Consider the following 27,747-nt stretch of genomic DNA (forward strand, 5'->3'; position numbering starts at 1 on the left):
GGGAGTGAGAGATTTTTTTGTTAGGATTTTTTCACTCGTGGTAGGATAAATATTCATATGTTCATTGGGGGGGCCCAAGGGCTTGTATATTTTTATATGAAAGATGGGAAAATGTTTGAATTTTACTGCTGTGTCAATTAAACTTTGAAGAAGTAATATTATGGGCATCAGGTGAGTATAGAAATAAGAAATTTTATTTTAAAATTTTTGTATAGTCTTTAGCCTAATTGCACAATTCAGAAAGTAGTCTGTTGGTTCAAGAAATTTTCAATTCTTAACAATTATTCAAAAAGATAAAAGGAAAGAGTAAAAGTGAGCATAGATTTATCACAGGTTAGGTAATGATTACTATTGTGATGTGTTGAATTAATTTTATGTAATTTGCAGATTGCTCAAATTGGATGAGATTTGTACGTAGGGCTACAAATTACCTTGAGCAAAATTGTGTGGTTGTACAGATAGATGAAGCTCTTTATTTTCTCACAACCACTGACATCCCACCTCGGGTTGAACTTAAAGTTGGGTAAGTTATTCAGTCTTATCTTTAAATTCTCCTCTTTAAGGGTGTTGGATATAAAATTGTCTCCACTATCTTGTCTGGTGCACTTTGTACTTGACCTTTATCCTGTTACTTCCTTCCATATTTACTAGTTTGCTTACTTATATAGTAGTACCATCTCTTCTTATTTTTCTTACATCATGGATTTTAGGGATGGAGACAAGATCAGCTTTTAACCCTTTTACCCCCAAAGGACGTACTGGTACGTTTCACAAAAGCCATCCCTTTACCCCCATGGACGTACCGGTATGTCCTCGCAAAAAAATGCTATAAAATTTTTCATATTTTTGATAATTTTTTGAGAAAATTCAGGCATTTTCCAAGAGAATGAGACCAACCTGACCTCTCTATTACAAAAATAAAGGCTGTTAGAGCAATTTAAAAAAAATATACTGCAAAATGTGCTGGGATGAAAATAACCCCCTGGGGGTTAAGGATTGGAAATTTCCAAATAGCCTGGGGGTAAAAGGGTTAAAATTATGGAGGAGGTCTGAATACAGATAGCCCCTGTGAGAGACTTGCTAATCTGGGTATTTTGAAACAAACCACTGTATGAGGATGTAGATCGCTATAAGTATAGTTGGAAGGTAGACACTGGACAGAGGTTACACTCCATCTCAGAAGGGGTGTTCTTTTTCTTTGGCTCAAAAAGCAGGCCTTGGGTCAGAATTATAAGCCAAGGTGAGATCATGGTTATGAACTCCTGGTCCCTCCAAGTGGCCAAAAGTTCACTGACTTTTGCTTCGAGGCTAAAGAATGAAAATAGGACTTTTTGCAAAAGTTCAAGGAGAGGGAGTAATTATTTAACTTAGCCCAAAATTCAAGCGCCATATCCAGAAGCCAAAATAGATCAATACCAAAAGCATGGTTGAGACATTCTTGGAGATCACACAGCATGTCATCTCCAAAAATAGATTGAGTAAATCCCTACTTTTTGCTAGTATCATACATAAGTATAGACCACAAAGCATGTTGACCACAAAGTAGGCTAATATCATGCATACAGTAAGTAATGTATTGAGAAACATATTTTTTATCACATGTTTAATTACATAGATGCCCATTTTCACAATGTAGGTACTCCAAGCAGTATGCAGACAAGAGAAACCTTACTACTCTAGAGCCAACCAAAGAAGAAATCAATAGTAAGTTATATTTCGGCATCTTATTGATTTTGCATAATCTGGTATGATTATATAAAAGTTCTGATTACCTATTATGAAATGGCATTACTACTGTTATAATTTATGTTTGACATTTTTATTAATTTTGCATACTGTACTGTTATAATTGTATATAAATTGTGATTGCTTATCAAGTAGTATTACTATTTTAAAGTTCAGTTCCTATGCTGTCATTAAAAATTTGCAAGTTGACTTTGGAGAGAGAGTAATCGCTAAGCAAGTGAATTATGTATTGAAGTTCTATTATTTTTTAAGTTTCTAAGGTCAAATTACATGAACCTGTAACCTTATTCCAACTAAAATAATTTGTGGTGTTTGGTTTTCTAGTTTTAGATGAAATGCGAAAGTCTTGGCCATGTTATGAGTGTGATGAAGGTTTTGAAACCTCAGCAGAGTTACAACAGCACTTAGTTTGCCATGATGAAGTAAGTGGAAAAATCTTCTTGTTCCTTAACTTTATTTTATTTACAGGCAAAGTAATTTATACCATATGCCTATTGGTTTACTTTGTTTGATCAAATCTCAGCCAGGTATTTACTTGGCCTTAGAGGTGTTGAGGTTTAACCATGTTTTAGGAATTGGTATGAACTTCTTATTTCTATAAAACTCCCTAATGTTCATATTGCTTCTCTCTCGAAGCTGATTAATTGTCGACATCTGCCCTTAAATTCAAAATTTCCTCTTTTTCTTTTCTTGCCAAAATACCCCCCGCTCCAGTAAAGTATTTAGTGTGCAGTAAAATATTAAGTTCGGTGTGGAGTTTAATGGCAACTATTTAGGTCCTTCGTGTTTTCAGTTCTATCTTTGCTTTTATGTGTTTTAAGCATATTTATCAATGTACCCACGATCCAGATTGGTTTATAGTTGATACGCCCATCTGCGCTTACAAGTTTCTCGGTGTCGGGATGAAGCGGAGCATTGTCGATAAGAACAATGGCTTTGACATCATCGGCCGGGATTTTTAAAACAGTGGTTTAGAAATGCTGTATTTCTCCAACGGCTTGTTTTAAAAACCAATTAGAAAAAATTGGGGAATTAAACCATAAATTTTTGGTATGATGATAATGGACTGGCAATTCATGCATAGTCCTTCAGGCATCGAGGCTTTGCAGCCTTTCCAACAACAACAGGTTTCAACCTGTGGGTACCCGAAGCATTAGCACCAAGTAGTGCTGAGAATTTATCTTTACTTAATTCCCCCCCCCCATTTATTCAGGAGTTATTATGGGTTTTTAGGCTGAGGAACGAATTAAACAAATTACCGTGTATTCTTATGGGAATATTTGCTCCAACATACGATCGTTTTTACATACGAAGCAGTTTCTGGAACAAATTAAGATCGTATGTTGAGGTATCACTGTATATGTATCTTATGACTTTGCACAGTTTTTGTATATTTTTCACGACTAACTTTTTATCTGATTTTCAATTTTAGGTGATCTGTAATGTAATACAGATTTTCAAGTCCAGTTTTTTCTTAATTAGGAATGATTAAGGGAGTCGGCCAGCTAATGCCATTTTATAAGGACAAGATTTTGAAATTCATACCACTTGATAAGGTTACTTGGGACATCTGTAAACTGCTCAGGCATCCACTTGTAGCAAGGGGCAGTGACTTTTTAGGTTAGGAGCAAGCCCACCCTAGTGTAACGTTTATTTGCGATTTTTTGCTTATAGCAGCTGTCTCTGTAACCTAACTATCGTGATAATCGAGGTCTGACGGTAGTACTTGTTACATTCTCATACAGTACAGTATATTGAACGAGGGTGTTATTTGGTAATGTGTTTGGTACCCACGGAAGACTCCTATGACTCGAAGAGCTCTTTACCTAGACAGTCACATTGCTAGTATCATAAACACACAGCTTGCGTAGGCCGCAAACTGCTCATAGCATGGTTTTACTGAGGTGTAGGGTTTCCACCAGTTACGTGGGGAGCACGTACGCGAGTAAACCCGGGTCAAAGCCAAAACACCAGATGGTATGGACTTCCACGCTCCTACAAGCAGTAGATTGGCCAGGCACCAGCCACCCATTGAGATACTACCACTAGAGAGTTATTGGGTCCTCAGACTGGCCAGACAGTACTACATTGGATCCTTCTCTTTGATTACAGTTCATTTTCCTTTTGCCTACACATACACCAGTAGTCTGGTCTATTCTTTGTATATTCTCCTCTGTTCTCAAATAATTCTTCACTCAAGCTGTTAATTACTGCAATGTAAATATTCAGTGGCTGCTTTCCTCTTGGTAAGGGTAGAAGAGACTCTTTAGCTATGGTAAGCAGCTCTTCTAGAAGGAGGACACTCCAAAATCAAACCATTGTTCTCTAGCCTTGGGTAATGTCAGCCTCTGTACCATGGCCTTCCACTGTCATAAGCTAGATTTCTCTAGCTTGAGAGTACACTCTAGCACACCATCTTATTTCTCTTCCTCTTTTTTTTTCAAGTTTTTATAGTTTATATATGAAAGATTTAATTTGATATGATTACTGTTCTTAAAATATTCTAATTGTTGATTACTTCTCTTTTAGTTTATTTATTCCCCTATTTCCTTTCCTCACTGGGCTATTTTACTTGTTGGAGCCCTTGGGCTTATAGTATCCTGCTTTTCCAACAAAGGTTGTAGCTTAGCAAGTAATAATAACAATGGTAAGGGTTAAGTCATCCCCTATAAAGAGCGTTTGTTTGTATTAGTGACAGAACAAATGACAAATTTGGGAGTAATTTGTATTTTTTCCAATCCTGTAACTATTTGTATAAATTGGCTCGCCAGCACCTACTCCCCTAGAAGTCCTACCTCCAAGCAAAAGCGGGGTAGCAAACTAACCTCCCCAACATTAGCGGGTTGATGCGTTTTTCAGCTTCGCCAAAAATGATATCCCCAATAAATAGCCACAAGTTTGTACCATTAGGAAAAATACAAATTACTGTACAGTACATCCAAATTTGTCTTTTATTATTTGCTAGATACGAAGATTTTCATTATGGTAAAAAAAAATAAACCCTCTTAAATCAGGGGAAAAAAAGAAAGAGAAAAATTTAAAAAGAAATTGGATAAAAGAGCATCATTCTATTGTTCTATAATGTCTTTCTAAGTTATATACTAAGTTTCAATGCTATAGCTTTAAAACTAATGAAGGATATAGAATTTGAAGGTCAATAGCTATAGTTTTGAGATATGGCCGTTTAAAGTTTTTCTTTGTATTTTTACAAATATAATATTAATAATTCATGATTATTATTGATTTTATATCCCTTTTTGGTTTATACTGAACCAAAACTATTTTATTTATCATAATTTAATCATAAGTGAAGATACCTTAGCCCTATAGCTTGCTTCTTTAGCCTCCTGGGCCCCATGCCTTTTCCTGTGGCAGGGTATTTCCTCTCTCGCTCCTTTAATAACTCTGCTAATATCGTCGATATTATGCGAATATTAGAGTGAATAATTTTCTTATGTTAGCAAGATGTTTTGATGGTCTTTTCCTGTTTGGCATGATGAAATTCTTCCTGAAACAAAGAAAAACAGATGTAAAAGCAAGCAAAAGAAACTCAATGTTTTGTATTTTTACTAAGACAATAATAATAGATCACAATTGTTATGAATTTTATATTTCTTTTGGGGTATTGATAAATAAAATCTATAATGTTTATCATGATTTAATCACAATGAAGATCATTTTTGCCAAATATCTTTCCTTTTTTTGGCTCCTGGTCTCTCTCTCGCTCCTTTACTAACTTTGCTAATATTGCATCTGTCTTGATGAATTCTTACCAAACAAAATATAATGATTATCAAAATTTACAGTAACAGAAGAAATACTGCATTTTCTTGTGTGGATGAACGTTTTTGGCTTATGAGTTATTTTACTAATAACCCCATGACTATGAAAGTAAGAGAAATATTGACGAAATATTTTGTATACACTTCAAGGTATATCAGACAGATTGAAAAAAAATGGCTAATAATTGCTGTGCCCTTAATGACACTCCCAAACCACTAATTTTCCTTTATAAGTGAAGAACTCTTTTATTTAAACCTTCAGAGAAATAAATACTTTAATAGTATTCATAGTTACATGGCACCAAATAGAAAAAGACTAAATGCTATAATTACACTGGGGTTTTGAAAATTCAGCTCTTTAACTATCAGTCTAAACTTAGTCTTTCCTGCTATATAACTTGAGTATGCTGTACTGTATTGGATACGCTTATTTGTATTTCCATTCAAGGTTCTTCTGCATTGATGCACCTTAACTGAAAAGACGTAAAAGCAATGAGTTAGTGTATTTAAGACTAAATATCATTCAACATACTGTACTCTGTTATATAACATGGGCGTGTAAAGTCGGCCTTACACGCAGAGAACTAGCCGCATAATTTGTCCCGCTGGACTGAAATAGTGCTCCTGTCCTGTGAAAAATGGCCAGACGCCACTGACTTGCCTGCTCATTTCAAGAGGACTACATAGTTACGTTTTTGGTACTTACATATGAAATTTGGTATATTAGGGGATATCAAGTACAATTGGTACAACTAATTTTGAAAATGGCCAACATTGGTAGTTTTTACTTTTATTTTTTACTTAATAGCAATCTATGAAATCTGACTTGAAATAATATGAAGGAACATGATAGGCACTACCTATTGTTATTATAGCATAAAAGAAATGTACTTCTCTTGAAGTCATTATAGGACTACCTTTTCCATCTATCCCTCTTAATACAAGAGTCCAAATGTCTCCCGGGAGAAATTTGCTTAAAGGATTTTTGGACCTTTCTGGAGATAATCTCATGCTGATGCACTACTACACTTTCAATTAGGCGTCCTTTTTTCTCGTTAATTTATAGACATTTTAAAAGGATTGGTTATGTGTAGGCAGTGAGAAAATGTGGCAGAGATATACACGGGTTACAAAACTAGAATTATCGGCAGCTACTCAATTTATCATCTATCCATATTTTCTTGTGGTTTCTGCATGAAAAGTATGCATATACTGTAATTTAATTGGAACATTCAATTGTTTTTCCTTTGATTCAATATCTGTTTATCATCTGGATACAAGATGCTTTTGCATGAGTATGACAGAATACTGTGTGGTTTTCAAGAAAATATACCATGAAAAAGAAAAGGAAATTTAAGTAAATAACAACTGATGAATGAAAATGAGGGAAAACTCAAAAATAAATAGCAATGATATGCAATATATTGCAGACTTGTATAGGAAATGGATAGTATGGCGAACGGAAGTTTCAAATAATGAAAAAGAATAAATAGAAGTTCCTCTACCTACAAGATTATAAGAAACTGTCAAGACATAATGAATGGTAATGACCGATTTCTATTTCCTTGAATGAACTGTTTATGGGAGATGTAGCATTGTTCCATTGGGAAGTGTGTAATGGTAAAATGAAAAATACCAAATTGGAAAATAGAGTTATTATAGCATAAAAGAAATTGATAACACTAAAACTAAGAGCACAGAAAAAAACAGAGAGCAAATCTATCTGCCTTAATTTTCTCTCTATTGAGCGGATAAAATATTGTTGTGGTTTATCATTTGGAGTTCACTAGACTAGAATATCAAAGTTTAGTTTGTACTTTTACCCCAAATTCAGAAAAAATCACCATCATCATCATCATGATCATTACCATCATCATGTTGTTGTTGTTATTATTATTATTATTATTATTATTATTATTATTATTATTATTATTATTAGCTAAGCTACAACCCTACTTGGAAAAGCAGATACCATAAGCCCAAGGGCTCCAACAGGGAAAAGTAGCCCAGTGAGGAACAAAGAGAAGCAATGAACACTTAAAATAACATATTTTAATAACATTAACAATATTAAGATATTCATTCTGTGCTTGTTTGCATGGGCAAAATCATATATAGATAAGAGAGCTAATGATTATAATTAGTGAAATTGATAACAAAGTGAAGGATATAAAGTGTTAGATGCTTACATATATCTATTTGAAGAAAATTTATACTATTTGAAAAAATTTTTTGAGTAAATTTTAAAAGCATCTCCATAATATGATGATTAATTTTGTGGGTCGCATCTTGTGAGATAGGTTGAATTAAAAGATTGGTTAATCATACACCTGGATTACTCCTCCAAAGTTCTCTGCTATCTCCTTCCACTGCCACCTGTACAGGATTAGTACTCTTATTAATCTTTTGGCCTTACTGTAGGAGATTACAACATAGTTTTGGAAAAGAGAGAAAGAGCAGTCACCTGTAATATAACAATAATAAAGAAAAAATAGTTTCAATACAGTAATAAGTCAAAAGATTGTGAAATGTGATCAGTTTATCATATTATAAAAAGCACTGCGATCAAGGGACCATTTATGGTCATATGATGACACTGTACGTGTCAAAATAGGCAAGTCGACCCAGTCGCCATGCTAGTCCGTCTCCACACACGCAAGAAGCTGGCGGGGGACACTGCTAGTCTTGGCGAGACTGGCCTGGCCATATAAATATGCTGTCAAGATGAGAGGACAGGCTAGTCTCACCTGGTTTATCCTGTTTACCCCCATACATAATAAGGATTGGCTGTTATTGCCAATCGCGGTCAAATCAGCGCACCAGTCTTCTGCGTGTATGGTCAGCTTAAGTTGAGACTACTGCTGTATTATAAGTGAATTTTCAAGCCCATGTTTAGTACTGTACCTTTGTTACTGAGTTTTAAGTTGTTCTAGGAGCTAGCTCACATCGTAAAATGGTCATATCCTAAAGCAGTTTTTCCCCATAATAAATAAAGGAAATTCATTTGATGCATTCCACACATCTATAATTACACATAATCTCATTTTTAAAGGTTTTATAATAGTAATTATTGTAAAAATTATTATCCCAATCATAAATTAATGCACATTTAAAATCAACAGTAAAACTAAAGTATTGACTAATAAACTCTCATTGTATCTTGAAAGATGAGGAAGAGGAGGAGTAGACTCCCTCCATGAGAACTTTATTGGGAGTTCTCTCATAAGCGATGTTCACTATCACTAACTGAATCACTCAATTTACACTTTCTACACACTTGGTTGTTGTATCTTATACTTATGATAAATTTTGACAAGGAGCCTGTTTGGAGACAGCTGCTTTTTCCTTTACTTTAAAATCACATTGAAATGAGCTACTGTACAGTATTGCATTGTCAATAAGTAGATTCAGTGCTCGGACTGCTGAAGCTTTATCTGGGTGATATGTTTCTACAAAATTTTGCAGGGATTTTCACATTCTTAACATCTTCCTAATTTCACTTGAAGTTAGAGGCTTGTCACTTAGATGAAATCTCTGCATTTTTTTGATGCTGCACCTTATATAGCTGCAATACCATTGCTATTTCACAAATAATGATTTCAGTAATTGTTTCACCAGCTAACTACATCTCATCAATCCAGATAATTAATAACATTTCAACATTAATACATCGTTGTTGATTTGTCAATGATTTGTTATCTTTTTTGTTCAGAATTCTAACTCTTCCAATCACAGATGTTGTAGTATGATTGTATAGTTTTGGCTGCTTGTCGGCACGCATCCCTTGTGCTTGCTTTGTGATAATTTATTTTTACACTTCTACTGTAATAATCTCCTTTATACCATCTTCCATAATCATCTTGGGAGGGCTGTCATGATACTGTTAACTTTACATTGCAACACAAAATGTCTTTATGATGAACAATAACAATCAGCATTGGACAAAGGACACATGGTCACAACTCTACAAAGAACAGTTCCAAAAATGGTTGTACGAGATGTTTCTTCTACGAGTGCTGCTTAAAGAGTGAAAGAGAGTGAGACTCTAGGGTGGCGAAGGAGGAGAGCTAATGCAAGAAAAAAAGGGGGTAAAAATCACTTGAACAATGAGTGGGTTGCATATGGGCATCGCATGCTAGTCTCTTTAGTACTTGTTAACTAAAAATACGTATAAGGTGCAAAATAATTGCTCATTGACCTATGCAATACTGTTAACCTAATTCAAATCTGTTTGTTTGTATTCAACATTAGTTGTAACCCAGGTACTACTGTAATTGTGTTTGATCTTCTCTGTTCTGTGTTTCATGTTATGGTAATAGTGATTAGTTACTTATAAATTTCATGGATTTCTTGCAAATAATCAAATTTCCAAATAGAAAACCCATGAATGCTAAGGTCTGTGTATGCTCTCATTATACAGCACTGAAAAGTGTATGTACATTACTTCTATGATTTTTAAAAAGATTCTTAATGCTTGATTTCAGACTGTCAATGAAGAGGACAAGAAAAAAAGAAAGAAAGTCAAAGGTCGTCGTCCCCGTGGTAATGCTGACCATGAAGGAAAGGTGACAAAAAAAATTAAGGTATGGACATTAAGTAAAAGCTTGAATATTTTCCCTTGGATATTCATTATTTTTCTATAACAAATGCATTTCAACAAAGTTATAAACTGAAAATTCTGCACACTCATATTTTCCACCAGAAATGGCCAAACTTCTCGTTTGGATGGAATGAAGGAAAATGAGATTACATATATCAGTCTACTGTACAGTATTGTTGTTTTGTAATTTATATTTTACTTTCACTATGATATTTTACTATCGGTGAAATAATCACAATTTTATTTCATCTTTACTTAAATCTCAAATATATTTAGATGTCATACTGTATTTAATTTCTCATTCCTCTTTTCATCACCATTAAGTATTTATTTACTATACGGAAACTTTACAATATGTGTTTTTGTTTCCCTTTATGCATATCTTATTTCAGTTACTCTCATTCAAAATTTTCTTTTTTACCACCCAAGATTCTAAACTGGTTCCATTATGTTGATTACTTTGCTTCTCAGTTTAAATGGTTGTCCTTGTATTTCTCCCTTTTGTTAAGTTTATTTTATTATGGTTGTTATATGTTTTTTTATGTAATGTTGCCAAATGCTCTCTCCCTCTCTCAGTTGGGTGCACTGACACACTAAGAGCCCATTATAATTCACTGTTATTTATAATGTTGAGAGTATTTGCTTATGTTTTTAATATGATGATGATTAACTTTTTCTTGATAGACAATCTCCAATGCTGTACAGAAAGCCCTTGATTGTGGTAAGGAAGTTAGTATGATTGGCCTTGATTTTAGTGCTGCCTTTGACTGTGTTAATCATGATGTCCTTGTTTTCAAACTCAAACAGTTGGGAGTGGGTGGGTCATTTCTTAGCATCATTATTGAATTTTGAAGTAATAGATCGTAATTAGTTGTTGTTGATGGGCACCATAGTGAGTATAGGAATGTGATATCTGGTGTTCCTCAGGGTAGTGATCTTGGCCCATTACTTTTCATACTATATACACATGATATATGGTTTGGTCTAGAAAACAAGCTCGTTGCATATGCAGATGATGCTACTCTCTTTGCATCAATTACATCTCCTGAGTGTAGATCTGAGGTTGCTGAATTCCTTAATAGAAATCTAAATTAGCTAAATTGTGGCTCTTCAACATTTGAATCTCGGCATTGATAGTTTCTTTAACTTTGTATGACTATTTTAAAATTTTAGGTGTGATTCTCGACAGCAAATTTACTTTTGAGAAACACATTAGGTCTGTGTCCTCTTCAGTTGCACAAAAAATTGGCTTGTTGAGAAAGTCTAACAAGATTTTTGGTGATCAATCTATTGTGAAGAAGTGTTTTAATTTTATTTTACCTTGTTTGGAGTAGTTCTCCTGTCTGGTCTTCAGCTGCTGATTCTCATCTTAATTTTTTGGACAGGAACTTACGGTCTATTCGATTTCTTATTCCAGATCTAGAAATTAATCTCTGGCACTGTCGTTCAATTAGTTCGTTATGCATGTTACATAAGATTTTTCATAATTCTGACCATCCTTTACATTCAGACATTCCTGGACAGTTCCATTCTGTTCGTAATACTAGGTATGCAGTTTATTCTAATAGTCAGGCCTTCTCCATCTTGTGGCTCAATACTGCACAGTATTCTAGAAAAGTTTTATTCCAGCTGTGACCAAGTTGTGGAATGATCTTCCTAATCGGGTAGTTGAATCAGTACAACTTCAAAAGTTCAAACTTACAGCAAATGTTTTTTTGTTGACCAGGCTTACATAAGTCCTCTAATAGTTTATATAACAAATATCTGTTTTAATGTTGTTAATGTTTTTAAAATATTTTAATTTTTAATTACAGTACTTCTTATATCGTTTATTTATTTCCTTATTTCCTTTCCTCACTGGGCTACTTTTTCCTGTTGGAGCCCTTGGGCTTATATCATCTTGCTTTTCCAATTAGGGTTGTAGCTTGGCTAGTAGTAGTAGTAGTAATTAATTATAATGATAATAATTATGATAATAATAATAATGATATTGATGTTAACCCTTTTACCCCCAAAAGACATACTGGTACGTTTCACAAAACTCATCCCTTTACCCCCATGGTCGTACAGTTACGTCCTTGCAAAAAACTGCCATTTACATTTTTTTTTGCATATTTTTGATAATTTTTTGAGAAACTTCAGGCATTTTCCAAGAGAATGAGACCAACCTGACCTCGCTATGATGAAAATTAAGGCTGTTAAAGCAATTTTTAAAAAAATATACCGCAAAATGTGCTTGAAAAAAAATAACCCAGGGGGGTTAAGGGTTGGAAATTTCCAAATAGCCTGGGGGTAAAAGGGTTAATAATAATAATAATAATAATACATACATACATACATACATACCAAAGGCACTTCCCCCAATTTTGGGGGGTAGCCGACATCAACAATGAAACAAAACAAAAAAGGGGACCTCTACTCTCTACGTTCCTTCAGCCTAACCAGGGACTCAGCCGAGTTCAGCTGGTACTGCTAGGGTGCCACAGCCCAACCTCCCACATTATCCACCACAGATGAAGGTTCATAATGCTGAATCCCCTACTGCTGCTACCTCCGCGGTCATCTAAGGCACCGGAGGAAGCAGCAGGGCCTACCGGAACTGCGTCACAATCGCTCGCCATTCATTCCTATTTCTAGCACGCTCTCTTGCCTCTCTCACATCTATCCTCCTATCACCCAGAGCTTTCTTCACACCATCCATCCACCCAAACCTTGGCCTTCCTCTTGCACTTCTCCCATCAACTCTTGCATTCATCACCTTCTTTAGCAGACAGCCATTTTCCATTCTCTCAACATGGCCAAACCACCTCAACACATTCATATCCACTCTAGCTGCTAACTCATCTCTTACACCCGTTCTCACTCTCACCACTTCGTTCCTAACCCTATCTACTCGAGATACACCAGCCATACTCCTTAGACACTTCATCTCAAACACATTCAATTTCTGTCTCTCCATCACTTTCATTCCCCACAACTCCGATCCATACATCACAGTTGGTACAATCACTTTCTCATATAGAACTCTCTTTACATTCATGCCCAACCCTCTATTTTTTTACTACTCCCTTAACTGCCCCCAACACTTTGCAACCTTCATTCACTCTCTGATGTACATCTGCTTCCACTCCACCATTTGCTGCAACAACAGACCCCAAGTACTTAAACTGATCCACCTCCTCAAGCAACTTTCCATTCAACATGACATTCAACCTTGCGCCACCTTCCCTTCTCGTACATCTCATAACCTTACTCTTACCCACATTAACTCTCAACTTCCATCACTCACACACCCTTCCAAATTCTGTCACTAGTCGGTCAAGCTTCTCTTCTGTGTCTGCTACCAGTACAGTATCATCCGCAAAAAACAACTGATTTACCTCCCATTCATGATCATTCTCGCCTACCAGTTTTAATCCTCGTCCAAGCACTCGAGCATTCACCTCTCTCACCACTCCATCAACATACAAGTTAAACAACCACGGCGACATCACACATCCCTGTCTCAGCCCCACTCCCACCGGAAACCAATCACTCACTTCATTTCCTATTCTAACACATGCTTTACTACCTTTATAGAAACTTTTCACTGCTTGCAACAATCTTCCACCAACTCCATATAACCTCATCACATTCCACATCGCTTCCCTATCAACTCTATCATATGCTTTCTCCAGATCCATAAACGCAACATACACCTCCTTACCTTTTGCTAAATATTTCTCGCATATCTGCTTAACTGTAAAAATCTGATTCATACAACCCCTACCTCTTCTAAAACCACCCTGTATTTCCAAGATTGCATTCTCTGTTTTATCCTTAATCCTATTAATCATTACTCTACCATACACTTTTCCAACTACACTCAACAAACTAATACCTCTTGAATTACAACACTCATGCACATTTCCCTTACCCTTATATAGTGGTACAATACATGCACAAACCCAATCTACTGGTACCATTGACAACACAAAACACATATTAAACAATCTCACCAACCATTCAAGTACAGTCACACCCCCTTCCTTCAACATCTCAGCTTTCACACCATCCATACCAGATGCTTTTCCTACCCTCGTTTCATCTAGTGCTCTCCTCACTTCCTCTATTCACTATTGTAATCTCTCTCTCATTCTCATCTCCCATCACTGGCATCTCAACACCTGGAGCAGCAATTATATCTGCCTCCCTCTCATCCTCAACATTCAGCAAACTTTCAAAATATTCCGCCCACCTTTTCCTTGCCTCCTCTCCCTTTAACAACCTTCCATTTCCATCTTTCACTGGAATAATAATAATAATAATAATAATAATAGTAATAATAATACATACATACATACATACATACATACATACATACATACATATACCAAGGCACTTTCCCCAATTTTGGGGGGTAGCCGACATCAACAAATGAAACAAAACAAAAAAGGGGACCTCTACTCACTATGTTCCTCCAGCCTAACAAGGGACTCAACCGAGTTCAGCTGGTACTGCTAGGGTGCCACAGCCCACCCTCCCCCATTATCCACCATAGATGAAGCTTCATAATGCTGAATCCCCTACTGCTGCTACCTCCACGGTCATCTAAGGCATCGAAGGCAGCAGCAGGGCCTACCGGAACTGCGTCACAATCGCTCGCCATTCATTCCTATTTCTAGCACGCTCTCTTGCCTCTCTCACATCTATCCTCCTATCACCCAGAGCTTTCTTCACTCCATCCATCCACCCAAACCTTGGCCTTCCTCTTGTACTTCTCCCATCAACTCTTGCATTCATCACCTTCTTTAGCAGACAGCCATTCTCCATTCTTTCAACATGGCCAAACCACCTCAACACATTCATATCCACTCTAGCTGCTAACTCATTTCTTACACCCGTTCTCACTCTCACCACTTCGTTCCTAACCCTATCTACTCGAGATACACCAGCCATACTCCTTAGACACTTCATCTCAAACACATTCAATTTCTGTCTCTCCGTCACTTTCATTCCCCACAACTCCGATCCATACATCACAGTTGGTACAATCACTTTCTCATATAGAACTCTTTTTACATTCATGCCCAACCCTCTATTTTTTACTACTCCCTTAACTGCCCCCAACACTTTGCAACCTTCATCCACTCTCTTGACGTACATCTGCTTCCACTCCACCATTTGCTGCAACAACAGACCCCAAGTACTTAAACTGATCCACCTCCTCAAGTAACTCTCCATTCAACTTGACATTCAACCTTGCACCATCTTCCCTTCTCGAACATCTCATAACCTTACTCTTACCCACATAAACTCTCAACTTCCTTCTCTCACACACACTTCCAAATTCTGTCACTAATTGGCCAAGCTTCTCTTCTGTGTCTGCAACCAGTACAGTATCATCCGCAAACAACAACTGATTTACCTCCCATTCATGGTCATTCTCGTCTACCAGTTTTAATCCTCGTCCAAGCACTCGAGCATTCACCTCTCTCACCACTCCATCAACATACAAGTTAAACAACCACGGTGACATCACACATCCCTGTCTCAGCCCCACTCTCACCGGAAACCAATCACTCACTTCATTTCCTATCCTAACACATGCTTTACTACCTTTGTAGAAACTTTTCACTGCTTGCAACAACCTTCCACCAACTCCATATAACCTCATCACATTCCACATTGCTTCCCTATCAACTCTATCATACGCTTTCTCCAGATCCATAAACGCAACATACACCTCCTTACCTTTTGCTAAATATTTTTCGCATATCTGCCTTACTGTAAAAATCTGATTCATACAACCCCTACCTCTTCTAAAACCACCCTGTATTTCTAAGATTGCATTCTCTGTTTTATCCTCGATCCTATTAATCATTACTCTACCATACACTTTTCCAACTACGCTTAACAAACTAATACCTCACGAATTACAACACTCATGCACATCTCCCTTACCCTTATATAGTGGTACAATACATGCACAAACCCAATCTACTGGTACCATTGACAACACAAAAGACATATTAAACAATCTCACCAACCATTCAAGTACAGTCACACCCCCTTCCTTCAACATCTCGACTCTCGCACCATCCATACCAGACGCTTTTCCTACTCTCATTTCATCTAGTGCTCTCCTCAATTCATCTATTGTAATCTCTCTCTCATTCTCATCTCCCATCACTGGCACCTCAACACCTGGAACAGCAATTATATCTGCCTCCCTATTATCCTCAACATTCAGTAAACTTTCAAAATATTCCGCCCATCTTTTCCTTGCCTCCTCTCCTTTTAACAACCTTCCATTTCCATCTTTCACTGTCTATTCAATTCTTGAGCCAGCCTTCCTTACTCTGTTCAATTCCTTCCAAAACTTCTTCTTATTCTCTTCATATGAATGACCCAATCCCTGACCCCACCTCAGGTCAGCTGCCTTCTTTGCCTCACGTACCTTGCGCTTTACTTACACATTTTTCTCTCTATATTTTTCATACTTCTCTACGCTATTACTCTGCAGCCATTCTTCAAAAGCCCTCTTTTTCTCTTCCACTTTTACCTTCACTCCTTCATTCCACCATTCACTGCCCTTCCTCATGCTGCCTCCAACAACCTTCTTGCCACACACATCACTTGCAATCCCAACAAAATTTTCTTTTACTAACTTTCACTCCTCCTCTAAATCGCCAGTTTCTCTTACTTTCACTTCGTCATATGTCATTTTCAACCTTTCCTGATATTTACTTTTTACCCCCGGTTTTATTAGCTCCTCAACCCTCACTAGCTCCCTTTTACATCCACCTACTCTATTCCCCCACTCTTTTGCTACAACTAATTTTCCTTCCACCAAAAAATGATCAGACATACCGTTAGCCATATCCCTAAACACTTGCACGTCTTTCAATCTTCCAAACATTCTTTTAGTTACCAACACATAATCCATTACTGACCTTTCTACTACTCTTCCATTTGCCACTCTTACTCATGTATACTTATTTTTATCTTTCTTTTTGAAAAAGCTATTATTTATCACCATTTCTTGCTCAACACATATCTACCAGTCTCTCACCACTCTCATTTTTACCTGGTACGCCATACTTCCCAATGACACCTTCTACCTCTCCAGCGCCCACTCTAGCATTTAAGTCACCCATGACAACTACATAATTCCTTCTACCCAGTCCTTCTACACACATAGTTAATTCATTCCAGAACTCATTCCGCTCTTCTTCACTTTTCTCACTACCTGGCCCATACGCACTGACAAACGCCCAACATTCCCTACCCAACCTAACCCTTACCCACATTAACCTAGATGATATCTCCTTCCATTCCACTACTTTACCTGTCATCCATTCACTCAGCAATAAAGCCACACCCTCTCTCGCTCTTCCCCTTTCAATCCCAGACACTCTACCAAACATTTCACCAAACATCACTTCACCCTTTCCTTTTATCTTCGTCTCACACAAGGCCAATACATCTATCCTTCTATTCCTAAACATACTTCCAATTTCACATCTTTTACTCTCTATCGTACTACATCCACGCACATTCAAACACCCCAAAACTAGAGTGCGGGGAGCAATCACTCTCCCCCCCAGCTCCATCTCTTTGTGTCTCACAGGATGTAGATACAGGAGAGGGGGTTCCCAGCCCCCTCGTCCCGTCCCTTTTAGTCGCTTCTTACGACACGCAGGGATAACGTTGGCCGCGGGGGCATATAATAATAATAACAATAATAAAAGTATTCATCAACAAGAATATGAATATGGAAACAGATAACACTTGAATTATTCTTATCCTTGTGCTTGGTTTAGTGAGGTATATCTGAATGGCTCTCAAGGGCAAAGAAGTGTGTTAGATGCTAAAGCTTGAATAGTGATAAGTTATTGCTAACTGAATCTTTGCTAAAGAAAAAAGTGGGTGAATGGGACTGACAATAGTATATTTGATGTAGCTTAACAGAGCATTGATGTTACTGGTGTTGCAGATGTCAACAAGAAAGAAAGCTGTTTTCATGGATAGATGTAACTGGGATCTTAGGATGCAAACAAGGCTTTGATAAGGCTGAGAAACTGGACTATACTACAAAAATGCTCTTGTTGAAATTTTAGATAATGGCTCCTGAGATTTCTGGAGACTTCAATTTGACACACTGAAGCTTGAAAACATAGGACTGTCCTATAGTCCTTGTTTCTAGATACATAGTTAAATTACAAAGTTTGTAACTGTATAAAGGCAATGAAAGTATTGAGACCCCTCTCATTACACCAGTAAGATGGTTAATGTAAATAACATTTCTTATAGTAATAAAACTCCCACATCTCTGGATTAGGTGTAAAATACAAATGTATTAACGTATACAATCCATCTAATGGTTATTCATATACCCATGAATATCATGAGCAAGGCACTCTAAAGTATATAAGGTAAAAGGCTTACACTATACAATTTATGCCTAATTTTCCTTACTGAACCCGTCATGCATATTGTACCCATAGAACTGATGACCGTAAAGGACCATCTGTACTATATCAGAACAAAGAGTACAATGTATTCTCTTTGTGCTACTGTGAGTAATAAAATTCCCAATGAGTAGAGTAGATGGTTTTTACACATTCCCATAACACCAATGCCGAAACTTAAACTGGTAGAGGTTGACTATTGAAGTTTCACATTAAAAGTTAATTTCAGACACAGACTACAGAAAATTTCTCCTTTTTAAGGTCCGGCATAAACATAGGATGCCAGAGGAGTCTACATGAAACTTATGAGAAAATGGTTGTGGTTAAGTATCCGGCCTGCCGTGGCCTTTGAGTGGCAATGAGGGTTTTCTGAGAGTGACTGGTAGTTCTAGGTTAGCCATGACTTCTCTAATTAGATCAACAAGAGGTAAGGCATACGTGTTTATTCCATCCCAAATATGAATTATTGCTGTAAGATACCAGACCGTTGGATTGGGTTAAACAGTAATATACTGGGGCCAAAGAGATACACGAGTTATGCATCATAGCCACCATAAGGTCTTGTAAATTGCAGGGCCCAAGCTCATTTGTAAGCTGCAGATTCTACTTCTCAATATTGAGACTGCCTGCAATAGGATTTCTATTTCTGGGCATAGATTATGAAACAAACTGTACTTCATTTCTTTCTGGCCATAAAGAGATATTTACTTCTAAACACTGGGACTTGGACAACCTTCATGGTTTTGGAGAAAGGCAATTGTGGTGGATTCCTTTGCCAGAACTTACCTTTGATGAACTCTGTAAATGCCTGGAGAGCTATAAACTTTTGTCTTCTGTTCCGGGAAGCTGGTGTGATTTTTCTTGTTAGTTTGAATACAAAACTAGAATATATCAATTGGGAGAAATAGTGTAGGTGGCAATGAAATAGGGCCACGATCTTATTGCTGAAGTGAACTGCAAATAGACACCAATAAATGGAGCTGAGTACTGTACCTGCCTTAGATTTGTGGACCGTAAGTGCACATGCACATATAGTCACTTATTACTTTGCTACCTCATCTGTCGTGAAGAAATAGAAGATAGTTTGTCTGGGAGCATGGCAACTGAAATTCATGCTTATTATATATAGCTAATAAAGTATAAACTGTCTAGATATATAAACCTTCTTTGATGCTCATATTGCTTTTAGGAGCTCGGTTTAATCGACATTTACAAATACAAATTTTAGGATTTTACATATTTCACAGCGGTTTTCCCCTACAATAAAAGAATGGAATATTCATGTGGTGTGAAGCCCAGTACTCATGCACCAGTCTGTTTTGCCTTCCAGTTTCTCTGTGGTCACAATATGGGTCAGACCTGCTCCAGATTGATTAGGTAATACTACTTATTTAATTCCCCTGGATTTGTTAGAAGCCACTGCTGGGAGTGTTCAAGGGAGTTGTTTCTGTGAGATCATAATCCATTTTATCTTTTTGAATTGTGCCGAAGGAAATACTTTGATTTAGATAGCCGTTGTGAGGAGTGAGCTTGCCTTGTGGGCCCTCGCATAGAAAAGTATTTTTCAGTGGTTGCCAATAAAGTTAAAAGTTATAAGAGCAAAAGGAAACTTGCTTGGAGTTAAAAGGGGAAATCCATGGAAGACCATCCTAGTTGATTATAGCAGGGATGATGACAATAACCACTTGCCACCACCATTAAGTTAATATGCTCGATCAGCCAAGAGCTTCAAAAGCTCTTGACATTTCTAGCTTCCTTAGCTAAATTCCAGAAACCCAGTTAATCCGCTTTGTAAGCAGTAATTCTGTTCCTACCTGCCCGATTGCCAATCTTAGGCTAACTTCTTAAGTCTAGTGGTAATTGTGATTTTTTCAGGTGGTGTTCTGAAAGTTCGAAGTACAGTAAAGTTTTAAAAGGCACTCAAAGAGCTGCAAATTCTTCAATTACTTTATACCATTCTGCTACAAAATCCTTGCCTAAAAAGTTTATGCTTCAACTGAAAAGGAATACAATTTGACCTTGCTGGTACAACCCAGGAGCATAATTGTGGGCTACCCTTAAATCTGCATTCTTTGGTGTAAATGTAAGTTTCTCCTTTACTTAAAGAAGATGGCTGTCACTGTCCAAAGAAAAAGGCATCCCTTTTGGCTGATGTGTTTGACTGTAAGCAGAGTAATGAGGCACTCTTATATTCCTCATTCCTGTTTTCCTGAGGCTAAACTAACTAGTTTAGCTTTTCAGTCCTGTGAAATTAAATGGACCCTGATGCTTATGGAGGTTTAGACCTTTTTTTCATAGCTGCTGATTTCTTAGCTCCTAAGTTTGTTTTTAAGCAAGTTATCAAGAAGACATTCTTTGTGCACTTGGAGAATTGATAATATTACTACATTAAGTAAATGTGATTGTGGAAGTTCTAGTCCTGTTGATTACCACCCATTTTGTATAACTCCCATATCATGTAAAGTTTTTTTTTTTAACTTCTTTTGGCAATATGTCTAAGTAAGTATGCTGAAGATTATTAAGTGTTCCCTAGTTTGCATTTTTTTTTTTTTTTTTTTTTTTGCAAAGGTCTTGGAACATGTAATGCACTCCTTACAATTTCTAATGGTGTACATAACAACTTTAATTGTGGTCAAGAATTTTATATGCTTGGCCTTGATTTTAGTGGTGCCTTTGACCATATTAATCATGAGGCCCATGTTTAGGTGGGTCTTTTATTTGTATCATTATTTAATTTTTGAGTAATGGGCTGCAAAGAGTGGGCATTATCTTGTTCCTCAAGGTAGTGGTCTTGGTCCATTACTTCTCATACTATATAATTTACACGTGCTTTGACCTAGAAAATAAGCGTGCTGCATATGCAGATGATGCTACTCTCTTTGCATCCGTTCCATCTCCTGAATGTTGCATATGCAGATGATGCTACTCTCTTTGCATCCATTCCATCTGCTGAATGTAGGTTTGGGGTTGCTAAATCCCTTAAGATCTAGCTAAAATTAGTGCATGATACAAATTGTGGGGCATGAAATTAAACCCTAACAAATCTTAAAGTATGATTATAAGTAGGTCGAGGACAGTAGCTTCTCATCATCCAGATCTCTCTATTGATGATGTTTCTTTATACAAAACGCATTTAAAATTTTAGGTGTGATTCTTGACTGCAAAATTATTTTGGAGAAACATTGGCATACTGAGAAAGTCTTAAGATTTTTGGTGATCAGTCTATTCTGAAGAAATTTTTAATTCTTTCATTTTGCTTTGTTTAGAGTAGTTCTGTTGGGTCTTCATCTGCTGAATTTCATCTTAATTTGTTGGACAGGAACTTAGAATCATTTAATTCCTTATTCCTGATCTACAGTAGATATCAATCTCTAGCACTGTCATTTAGTTAATTCTTTATGCATGTTACATAAGATTTATCATAATTCTGACTATCCTTTGCATTTAGGTCTTCCCAGACTGTAGCATCCTGCACATAGTACCAGGTATGCAGTTAGTTATAACAGCCATGCCTATTATCCATCATAAGGCCTAATACTACACAGTATTCTAGAAGTTTTATTCCTACTGTGAACAGATTGTTTAATGATCTTCCTAATCAGGCAGTTTAATCAGTGGAACTTTAAAGGTTCAAATTTGTAGCGAATGTTTTTTTATGTTGAATAGGCTGACATGAGTCTCTCTTCATGGTCTATATATGACATCTATTTTACCTCAGTAACTGATCTTAAGATATTTTATATTTATTATTCATTTCTTTTCATGGAGTTTGTTTATTTCCTTTCATTACTAGTCTATTTTTCCTTGTTAGAGCCCTTTAGTTTATGGCATCCTGCCTTTCCAACCAGGGTTGTAGCTTAGCTAGTAAATTTGATAATAAATTACATTGCTTCTTCTCTAGAAGTTTTTTTAATCAACATTTACCCTTAAGATTTTTAGAGTTTTATAATTTTTCCCGTTTTCTTTCTCTTCAATAAAGACATGCCTTTAATAAATGAATGGAAAATTGTAGTGCCAAGCAGTAAGAAGCCCAGAACCAATGCACCAGAGTCTATCTTTCCAGTTGCTTTCTTATCACAGTCTAGTTCAGATGTTCTTCAGATTGTTTATGTATTACTTTGCTTTAAGATGTCATCCTCTGGATTTGTTAGCATTTATTGCGTGCAGTGTTCAAGGGAATTGTTCTAGGGAGATCATGAAGGTTTTTTTTTTTTTTGTGTCAAGAGCAATACAGTAATTTGAATCACCTTTGTGAAGAGTAGTCTTGCCTCAATGGTTGCCAATCAAATTGAAAGTTCAAAGTGCTAAAGGCAACTTGATTTTAGTTAAGGGGAAAATCCAGCAAACTAGGCTAGTTGATTATTGTGGGAATGGTGATAATAATGACATGCTCCAACATTAAATAATTCATATAATTAGCCAATTTTCAATAGTGATGAGCTTCAAAAGGCCTTGGCATCACTAGCTTCCTTTGTTAAAATAAAAAATCCAGAAAATCCTCTAATAAAAGCAGTGATAATGCTTCTAACCGACCTGTTGCCAAACGTAAGCTAACTTCCCGAGTTGTCTAGTGTTGATACAGTAGTGTTTCTTTCAGTAAGGATTCTGGAAGTTCTTTGCATAGTACTGATTTGTTAGTCTCTCACAAAGCCTTGCAATCCAAGTCACTCTATTAGACTACTAGATTGTGAGGCAGAAGAACAAGTTGGTAGTCTGGATCCTGATATTCCTCCACTCTCTAAAGTAATTGCTCTTCTATAATATTGTATTACTTATTTGGATGGCATGGCATATCATTTGGTTTCTTAAATATTGATGGGGTGAAGAAAAGTTCAACTAAAGTCAATCATTTGCATTACATTTCAGATGACAGTGTGCTCTGTTCACTTGTAAGCTCAGCCACTAGCTCCTCACGGGTAAACTCTAGCACAGTAAATGTAGCCCTTAGTACACCTACTGCCAAATCGAGTTCTCTGCATGCATGCACAACGGGCCCTTTATTCAGTTGTAAACAAACTGGGAAATCAGTTGATTTTCCCTCAGTTCAACCTGCTGTATAGGAAGAGGAAGAAAACTCGGAGGCAGACTGTGAAAGCGAGCAATTATCACTTACTCAAACTCTGCCTAACGTTATTGCTTAGAAATACTCTAATAAATTGATTAAGGTAAGGTCAAGAGCTAATTTTACCAAATCTGCAGAAGTGGCCACTTCCAAAACAGCTCACACCCCTTAATTCTCTAACTTCGTTGAGGATAGGATCGATAGATTGTTGTCTGATTCAGGGAAAGGCTGGCCATTCAGGTTGCTGTTTTGCACTAAGCCTTTGCATGTTGGTAACTTCCTTAACATTAATTGGTGGGGCAAGGATAAAACTTAAAAATTAGGTTCTTAAAGTCTATTATTATGAGTAAATACACAAGATAATGGGATACAACAGAAGATGACTTATTAGCAAGAGAGACAAGGACAAACAAACTATGCATCATGGGAACAATAGATAAGTGTTGCCAATACTTGATTAGTGTTGCCTTAACATATTACTGAGACCACAGGATTTAATCTACTGATATACAACATCAGAAATAATGTTTGGAAGTATTGTGCATATTAAATGATACATAAAATACATAGTACTAATCATGATAATACTGGTTTATGTGAAATGCATCTTTTCATATACCTTCAAAACCCAAATTTTATTAGATTTTGATTTGATAGCCAGTCTTGACTCCATCATTGTGCCTCATAAGGGAAAAATTTTGAATTCAGGATATGCAGGTTTCCTTTTTGCAGAGTCTATAATAGGACATATTTCAAGTCTCGTAAAAGAGAAATTTTGTATGTATTAGGATTTGAATTTACCTTTAGATTATCTGACCTGCTTAGATAAACTATTAGATGGAACCTCCTAGGCATTATTAGCCTTGTGTTTTTTGGTTGAAATAACAGATGCGTACACCTGTGGTATTGTTAATCGAAGGCACAAAATTAGAAATCAATTTCTTCCTCTATTTTGGGTCCTATGTTAGATAGGATTGAAATTGATAAAGTATTGGTCCAAGTAGAGAGCAAAACTGAAACTGATGTTTTGATAATGGTTTTTAGAAATAAAACTGATGTTGATGTTAGTTTCTTGAAATGAAACTGATGACGATGTTAGCTTCTAGAAATATTCAAGCTACCACTTTTTGGTAAAATGTTTTAACCTCAGACTTGCCAACAAGGAGGCCATTTCATTCAGGAGATAGCACAACAGAATTCTGTTGTCAGTAGACATTCCGGAAGGCTTGCCAACTGTACTCAAAAATCTTATTGGAGAATGGTATGACAGTCCTTCCCAGCAAATTCCAGTGGGGAAAGACAGTTCCACTTCTTCCACACAGGATTAGCCAAGTGAAAATCATTTTATTTCTTTGTTTTCACTTGAAAGTCAGCAATATAATCAGGCGAGTGTAGAAAAAAGAAATTTTATTATTAAAATTGTTTTTAAACTTAGCACATATTTTAAGGTTTTAAGATATTTCATTTTCTCTAAAGCTCCTAGTGTTTATTTTTCTTTCCAGGTAGAGACTGATGAAGTTCGCCTTGCAGGAACTTCAGAGGACCAGAAAGAAAGGTAAGCAAACCAAAAAATATCTGTAATGAGACATTTTGTATTGATGGCATACTGTAATAAGAAATCACCTTTGGTTATGATAGAACATAAGAAATTGCCTTTGAATTCTGTACAAACACTTGGGAATGTTATATCATTAAACACACATGAATATGAGTTGGTTGTTTTATGTGAGTGAGTGAATGGTGGTGGTGATTTAACTTGACTGGCTGCGTTTAATATGCATTTAATTATTTAACATTTCAGTGACAGAACAGTGTTCACGGATAGGTTTCAACGAAGTCAGTGTTTGAGGTGCAATATGATATTTTCCATGCCAGAGGTAGGGGTACCTATTCATTTGAAGTACTATACTATGTTCTTGAATCTTCTTGATGATGTTATTTTCATCAGATGCTTGAAGTAACCAGAGCTAAGAGACTATTTACAAATACATTCAAGGCCACATTTTCTTATCAGAACAGCTGTTTTAGTAGAATAAATTTAATAAAAAAAATTGTTTTGAAATTTTCTTGAATTGGAATTGATTTATATTTAACTGGCATCACAGTGACAAAGCTCTTAAAGTGCCAACTGCTCAGAAATGCTTTTGTTTTAAAGTTGCATGGAATTATTGGTCATAATATTACTTCTAAATATATTTAGTCTAACCTTATTTTTTATTTGGTAGCTATACTCATTTACTGTATCTGCTATTTAACCTTAACTTTTGCTAAACTGATTGAGTATATAGTAGCTTTAATCTTAAGGCATATATAAAGATAAAGCTCTTACAAGGGAATTATAAAATATTTATCCTTCTCTTTGAATACTTATTTGATTAAAAAGGCTCATTCTCTTTCAAATTTGATAGAGGATTAATGGCAAGTGACAAAAGAATACAAATTAGGGGAAACCATATGCTTGTAGTACTGTAGTCCAAAAACTAGGGCAGGATTTACCTACCTGATGAATGCTAAAGGTTTTTAAATTTATTTTGATTGTACATGACCAAAAAGTCTTATAAAAGCAAGTCTTACAAAATTTCAGAGGTGTGCATGTCTGTTACGATTCATCAACATGGCCACCAGCCGCAGATGACCCAACCCCATTCCATTGACTATAGCTTCTCCTTTGATTAACTTTAGACTAATGAGATTTTTCTCAAAAAATTTTCTAATAAAAATTAAAATATATTCTTTCTTAATACATATTTATATACCTGTAAAACTCTATTTCCAAAAATTGAACTCAAACATAAAAATTGGAGTTAGCTGGTGACAAGTAGGAAGTTTGTAAATTTACTCAAAAACTATAAGAAATGGACAGGTACAGAAAAGCTACCTTTTTCATGATTCAGAAAATGTCTATTTTCAATATTAATCTTACCCGATAATCATGTAGCTGTCAACTCCGTTGCCCGACAGAAATCTACGGACGGGATACGCCAGCGATCGCTATACAAGAGGGGGGTGTACTCACCAGCGCCATCTGTGGTCAGGTACTCCAGTACTTCTTGTCAACACCACCTCAATTTTTCCTCTGTCGTGCCGCCGGCAAGACCTACATGGATACGCTGTTGATTTTGGAGTCTTTGTTCACGGTTTTGGTGAAGTATTGCTCTGAAATTTAGCCTTCGCTATACAGGAAGCTTTTCCCTTAGCTTAGATAGCTTTTGGAATTAAATTGATTTAATGGTTAACGATCTTTGCTTTAATTTGGAATCCCCCCTTGACTGTTCTCTAATTCAAGATGTCCGACCACTCTCAAGCTCCTAGACAAAGGCGATGTAGTGTTAGGACTTGTAGTAGGCGTCTTCCGAAGGCCTCGGTTGATCCTCACACCGTTTGTTCCGACTGTAGGGGAAAATCCTGTCAGTTGGAAGATCGATGTGAGGAATGTGCCGGGCTTTCGGAATTCGATTTTAATGAATTCCTCAAGTATACGGCTAGGTTAGAGAGGGAGAGAGTTAGGAGGAGTTCTTCTCGCTCTTTGGTTTATTCCTCCCCCCATGATCCTCAACCTTTTCCTTCCCCTGTAGTGGTGACCCCCGAACCTATTACGAGTGCTCAGCCTGATATGTCGGATATGTTACGTGCCATTCAGGCTCTAGGTGATAAGGTGGAGTCTTTAGTGAGTGACCACAATCTTCTCTTGGCAGATGTCAAGGAACTTAAAGTGAAAAGTGCAGTGGGAAGTGGTAGTGCCAGTGCTGTGCCTAGTGTCAGTGTCAGTGTTGCGCATGAGGATACTTCTGTGCGTGCCAGTCGTCCTCCCAGTCCGGGACCTCTTGCAAGCTCCCAAGCCCAGGGGAGAAGCAATGTCGAAGGGCAAAAGGGTTCGGCAGGCCTTGATCGGCGCACAGTTGTATCCTCAGTGGTTGCGGGCGTATCTGATAGAGATCGTCACTTCCACTCCCAGACGATTGAGCCCTTTATTTCCTCGTCTGCGGAAGAAGTTTCCAGGAGGAAACGCTGGACCCAGGTCTCACGACCTCTTAAGCGTAAGGTCCAGACCGAGCGAGTCCAACAGCCCAGGTGTAGCCACTGGGCCAGTTCGGACTCGCCGCA

At 36.8% G+C, this 27,747-nt stretch overlaps 1 protein-coding gene across 1 annotated transcript in view; it reads left to right on the forward strand.

The window, feature by feature from the left end:
- The window catches only part of LOC137616354 (uncharacterized), a 335,573-nt gene that overhangs the window by 161,742 nt on the left and 146,084 nt on the right, over window positions 1-27,747 (forward strand). The window contains exons 10-15 of the mRNA XM_068346014.1: window positions 388-523; window positions 1,637-1,704; window positions 2,071-2,168; window positions 10,013-10,111; window positions 25,146-25,198; window positions 25,445-25,520. Coding sequence (XP_068202115.1) covers window positions 388-523; window positions 1,637-1,704; window positions 2,071-2,168; window positions 10,013-10,111; window positions 25,146-25,198; window positions 25,445-25,520 — 530 coding nt within the window. The remainder of the gene's footprint in view (window positions 1-387; window positions 524-1,636; window positions 1,705-2,070; window positions 2,169-10,012; window positions 10,112-25,145; window positions 25,199-25,444; window positions 25,521-27,747) is intronic.

The sequence above is a fragment of the Palaemon carinicauda genome, chromosome 22, assembly GCF_036898095.1.
Source record: "Palaemon carinicauda isolate YSFRI2023 chromosome 22, ASM3689809v2, whole genome shotgun sequence".
NCBI classification, from domain to species: Eukaryota; Metazoa; Arthropoda; class Malacostraca; order Decapoda; family Palaemonidae; genus Palaemon; species Palaemon carinicauda.